This window comes from Galeopterus variegatus, unplaced genomic scaffold (genome assembly GCF_000696425.1).
Source record: "Galeopterus variegatus unplaced genomic scaffold, G_variegatus-3.0.2 Scaffold5138, whole genome shotgun sequence".
Taxonomy (NCBI): Eukaryota; Metazoa; Chordata; class Mammalia; order Dermoptera; family Cynocephalidae; genus Galeopterus; species Galeopterus variegatus.
In genome coordinates this window covers 121,915-127,864 of record NW_007731249.1, presented here as the reverse complement: position 1 = coordinate 127,864, position 5,950 = coordinate 121,915, and the positions used below count along the sequence as shown (strand labels likewise).

Sequence of the window (5,950 nt, the reverse complement as noted above, 5' to 3'; positions counted from 1 at the left end):
GGGAGGGGGAGGAGGATGGGGGAGGAGGAGGAGGGGGGCTCCACTGGCCAGCCCGGAACAGCTCACGCCCTCCCAGCCTCCCCCCACGAGAGGGTGATGCTCTTGGGGGGGCAGGTCTCCTTCTGGCCTCACCCTCCTTGAACCAGTTGGTTTTGTTGTTCTCTTCCTGATTCTCTTCCCAGATTCACCAGAATATTCTACTCCTATTTTGCCCAAATCCCTGGAGCCCTTCAGGCCTTAGTTTCTCCGCTGTAAACTGGGGATAATACTTGTGTCCACTTCTCAGGGTTGTTTTGAGGATGAAGTGAGAGCTCACAAGGAAAGCACGCAGCACAGTGGCTGGCACGCAGCACTGAGGAAGGAGTAATTCTCTGTCACTGCAGACACTAGAGGGTTGTTTCATAAGTGGCTTGGAGTACAGGGAGCATAAGCCTCCGCCTTCTCCTGCCTAACAGCAGTCCTCAATCCTTAGTGTATGTGAGAATCACAGCAGGTATTTGGTGATGTGGATTCCCAGACAGCACCCTGAGAAATTCTGACTCAGTGGGTCCGGTTGGCTGGGGTACCTGCTCTTGACCGCTGCCCCGTGGTGATTCCAACCAGGCCAATTCTGGGGCCGGTGATCTCTGTTCCACTTTGAACTGCTGATTGAGTGTCATTTTTACATGAGTGGATTCTGCAGTTAATGCCAAACACATTGGTCATCTGTACAAAATGCCTGGCTCATGTGATTCAATATCTCGCTGACATAGGAGACCAATAGAAGCAATTGGTGGCAACTCGGATTGGCAGCTGTTAAGCAAATTGAAGGTCTAAAGAGCAATTTTCTAGCTATATAAAGATTAGCTATTAGTATGTATTAACAGACTGTACAGTATGCATGGAATTTCAGAGTAATTGAGCTATGGCTTGAAAGACACCTAAAAAGGTTGACTTATTCCTTAATCAAGTAGCACATTTGAACAATATCCCATTTCTCCATTGCTAAAAGGAATGTGTGAGCCATTATCTGGGGCTCTCATTTCTGCATGTCATGTGTTTCCTGGTAAGGGGAAGGCTGGTCTTTCACTGCAGACGGGGCCCCAAGCCCTCTTCCCACCCAGCCTAGGAGATGCAACAATCACCAACAAACCTGGGGTTCCCAAGGAGCCACTTCCACACCTTCACCCAGGCCCGTCTGTCTCACGCAGTTCCATCCTGACCACAGTTACGCCACCACGAATGATGCGGGTTCAACTCATTTCCCTCCTGCAGGGATGCTGGGACAGGCCCTGGGTATGTGTCCCAGACAACGTGGTGCCCAGGATTTAGCAAAGGGTGACTGGCTTTGTACTAACACATTCATGTCTTTCCAGCATTAAGATTTTTGTTTGTTTTTCCTTCACTCCTTTTTCCTCTTTCAAGAAGGGCGGCCCATTTGTAATCATAATGGACAGGGACTAGCACACCCAAACTCATCGGCTGTTTGTCAAGGAACTTAAGCACCTGCGCTGCTTCTTAGGCCTCGAGTGAGGACCTGCCAATTCACAGAACAGCCAAGTAAAGTCATGGATGGGGACCTGGGGCGCAGAGATGAGTAAGACACCCTCAAGGTCATGACATCCCAGGGGTCAATGCCCTTCTGTTTGTAGAGCCTTCAAATTATTTTGAATGATCCCAGAGTCCTTGGAACACGGAGCTTCAGAGTTAAGAAATACTTTGTGGTCATCCGCTACCACACTGTGATTTTCAGATGGCAAAAGGGAGGCCCAGAGATGGGAACTCACCCACCCTCTCCCAAGAAGCAGCAGAGCTAAGACAGGAACCCAAGCCTTCTGTCTTTTTGTCTGCATGGCTACACTGTATAGCAAAAAGTGGGATTTTCTCATTCCATCCACCCAGCAGCCCAGGTCAGGGGTGCAGGGCTGGGCTCTGCGACAGAGCGAGGGAGGCCAAGCCAAGCAGCCACGGCAGTGCCACCTCTACGAGATGAGGAAACCATCCTTGCTACCTTCTGCCAACCTAAGAGAAGTGCTTTGTGACATAGGAGGAGTCACCATCAGTGGGGATTCAGAAACCAAACAGGAGCAAGTGGCCTATTTTATCTAGAACAGGGAACAGGAGGTAGCCCCCTGGCTGGCCTGATTTGGGAACTCAATAAAGAAAAGTGAAGCAAGAACTGAGGAAAATCTCGACAATTTTTTTTTCTTTTCTTTTTTTTTTTTAAGGACAGTGACTCTGCTTAATCCAGTGGAAGAAACTAAATGAATCAACTTCAGGGTACAATTTTTATAGAAAATCAGAGTCTCCCTGGCCCCATTAAATAAATACTGAACAAAGTGCAGAGTATTTGCTTCGAAGAAACAAGGCTTTCTCTGCCTAGGATGTCTGGGATTCTGCTAATTGGACTGACACAGGATGGAGGTCAGACATCTGGATGTGAATCTTAGCAATGGCCCTGACTAGTTGCATGACCTTGGGTCAGACATTTCCACCTGCCCAGCCTCAGTTTCCTCACCTGTAAAGTGGGGCTTGTCAACAACACGTACCACACAGACTGTCATAGGGATTTAAGGGATAAAGTCTGCAAAGGACCTAACATATCCCCTGGCCTGCAGCTGCTCTTAACACATGTGCAATTAATATTCACAGTTAAATGTTCTTTCTCATGGAAAAAAATACAGGTTTTTACTATGTGGCTGTTTCCATCAAGGGGCAGCAGAGCAGAGTGGTTCAGAATACAGACTCTGCAGCCAGACAGCCTGGGTTTGAAATCTGGCTCCACCACTTACTGGCTGTGGGCCTTGGGCAAGTTACTTCCACTCTGGGCCTCAGTATTCTCATCTGTAAAATGGGGATTATAACAGTACTGACCGCCTTCGATCACATGCAATGGTGAGAATACCTTACAGCATGCCCAGCGCACTACAGAAGTCACCAGTGCACCTTCCCTGGCCCAGAGAAGTCACTCTGCCTTCTAGAAATTTAGGCCAATGTGGTAATGAAAAGATGAGGAAATTCCCTGCATATACTTTTCCCACCAAGACCTTTGCCCTGTGGTGCCGACGAGCAGGGAGAGTGGCTGATGTGGCTTGTCCTTTCACTCCCCTGCCTTCCTTGGGTGGAGGCTACAAAGCAGAAAGTTCAGACCGTGTGGCCTCCCCCAGCCTTGGAAGGGCCTGCCTGCTTTGCCCCTTGATGGGCTTTGGGTTGGGGGGCTCACCCCTCCCTGCTGCCCAGTAGGTTGTTCTCTTCTGGCCTTGTTCCCCATCTCCAGGAGGGACACTGCAACCTGTCAGCGGCTCCATACTTTGCCTAAATCAGTCAGTTGACTCCCAGTTAGGCAGCCATGTCCCCACTAAGGTGCGGGGGGAGCCCAGCTCCAAGCAAGATAGGATTCCAGGGAAAGAGCTCACATCTAGCAGGGGATGCAGAGGAGGAAAGGAGAAGATCACAGCACGGTGTGGCAGCTGACAAGTGCCAACCGAGGGTTAGCTTCATGGCCAAAAGAGGATGCTGGTGTCAGACTCCAGATCCAGCACCTACCAGCGGTGAGGCCTGGGCTTTCTCCCCAAGCCTCTATTTCCTCATCTGTAAAATGGGCCAAACAGGATCTCCTGCCTCAAAGGTGGCTGTAAAGCTCAGGTGAGAGGAAGGAGGTATGTAAGTGCTCAGGAGACGGAAAGCTCAGCCCGTTATGCGGTGGTGTGAGGATAAAGACAGCCAGCCCGGGCCACACCCTTTCTCGGTGGGCATTCAGTTAATGGTGCCGCCGTCATTAAGCGCAGATGCTGTGGGTATGCAGAGCAAGAGCGCTGGGCCAGTGTGGGAGGGTAGGGACTCAGGAGTGAGCTGGGCAAAAGGCGAATGGCCATCCAAGTGGGGGTGTGGGGGTGGGTGGGAAACGGAGTGCAGACTCAAGGCAAGAGGGAGCGGTGGCTCTGTGAATTTGGATGGCTCGATGGCTGTCCCTGCACGGGCCGTCCTACGGGGCCAGCGGAGGCTGCCGCACACACCCCACCTCAGGCCCTCCAGAAAGGAAGCTTCGCAGACATAATTACACTGGTCGAGCAAGGAGGGGCGCTGGGGTCTTTTCTTTTTGCACCAAGTGGCATTCTCTGAGCCAAAGCAATGAACAGAGAAGTTCAGAAAAGCAAGTGGGGTCAGGGCCTGGGGGATGGGTCCTGGGGGGCAGGCTGATCTTCACGAATGAGTCTATGTCCTGTGGTAACTGAAGCCTCTAGGGAGGGCCCTCCACTCCAGGGAACAAAGGCACCTGGTGACAGCTTGGACAGGCCACCTCCACCCTCCCCACCCTCCCCCATGGCTCACCTTTCACTTCCCCTGCCCTCCGGTTCTCCTGCAACACCAGATGGTGGGGAATTCTCCCTCATCTACTTCTGTTTTCTTTTGAAAAATGTAAAAACTATAAATATATAAATATATTTTTAAAATATAAAAAAATATAAAGTCTCTGAAGAGGTGGCAGGAATACCTCTTCTCTGTGTCTCCTGACTGGCCTGAGGAAGGCACTGGGCAAAAGGGTCAGTGTGAGGTCTGGAGTGAAACAGAATGGTCTAGAAGATTCTAGATCAACTTACTATTCATTAACAAGTCTATGACCCCAAGGTGGCCAGACAACAGAAAACTGCATCTGTGATGTACCAGGCACTTAATAGCCACCATCTCATTTAATCCTCACAATAACCCAAGGTGCGTTCTCCCCATTTTACAGATGAGTAAACTGAGGCTCAGAGAACTTAACTACACCCAAGGCCTACGCCCGGTAAGTGGTGAGGCACCCTGGTGGTCCAGTTCTGGAATCCAGGTCGTCTGCTCCAAGTCAGCAACCCCCACGGGGACCTTCAGCTGATCCACCTGTGTGATCTCAGTCATTCCCACTGGGAAGAGCACACAGGCTGATTCAGCCCAGCTCTACCTGGCAGGGGTAAGTGTGCCTCTGGGTGCCTGGAAGACCCTTGGGCAATGATTACTGAATTAAACTCATAGGAGGGAAGCTCTGATTAACTTCCTTTCCTGAAGTTGTTATGGGGTTTAGAAATTCCTATAACTAATTGCCTAGGCAGGATATCCCATAAAGATCATCTGTAAATGGTGTTAAAGGGAAATCAAGTTTTCTTCTCGAAGATACTCCTGGTCTCAATTCTGTAAGTCATGGGGCATGTGACTTTTTGCCTTCTTGTCCCCTGAAGCCACATCTTGTTTCTATCAAGACTCACAGTGGGGAAGCTTCACACACAGGGAGGATGCATCTCTCCTCAGCTTTCATAAATCAGATTTTCAGGGAGGTTTACATGTGACTTCCAGCATTCCTCCAGTGCCATGTGGGGAACCTGGAGGGACCCAAAGGACTCCTGTCTTTCATGGACACCTGGGTGGAGTTCAGAACTGAACCAGCTTCTCAAAGGCTGCTTACAGCCCCCCACTGGCCAGCTCCAGGCAAGGCCAAGAGTACACAGGCGAGGCTCACAGATGGCCATGGGGGCCTCCTGAGATGCCCGTGACAGGGCCCAGCCCGTGCCCACCCGGCTTCTCTGGGGCTCTGCTACAGCTCTGTCAGCCTGGGGCGCTCTTCAAACTGGGCCAGAGTCCAGAAGGGCGGGGTGCTTTCTCTGAATTTTATAGGAACCTCTCACCAGAAACATCTGGAAACACGCAGGACTAAGTTGGATGCCTCAGGGTGAATCTTCAGCTCAGCCAGGCCACGCATTCACTGTATGGGCTTGAGAGTCACTGGCTGCCTTCCCAGCATGGCCCTCTACGAAATGGCCCTCTTGTTCCCTCCCTCCTTCCCCCTCAGCTCCCTTCCTTCCTTCCTCCCAGGACACTTGAGCTTCCTGTGCCTTCTTTGAGGAATGCTCTTTCCCAGACCTCGCAGGGGCACGTGGATGGCCATGTCATAGTGAGGACTTTGAGGAAGGGAGGATTCACAGGGGAGGCGAGAAGCATA

The 5,950-nt window shown here is 51.0% G+C and overlaps 1 protein-coding gene across 1 annotated transcript in view; it reads right to left on the bottom strand.

The window, feature by feature from the left end:
• Positions 1-4,875, bottom strand: part of LOC103604425 (carbohydrate sulfotransferase 11-like) — a 21,552-nt gene extending 16,677 nt beyond the window's left edge. Inside the window, exons 1-2 of the mRNA XM_008588977.1 lie at positions 4,782-4,875; positions 4,475-4,499 (exon numbers count right to left, since the gene is read on the bottom strand). Coding sequence (XP_008587199.1) covers positions 4,475-4,499; positions 4,782-4,875 — 119 coding nt within the window. The remainder of the gene's footprint in view (positions 1-4,474; positions 4,500-4,781) is intronic.
• Positions 4,876-5,950: the final 1,075 nt, after the last annotated feature.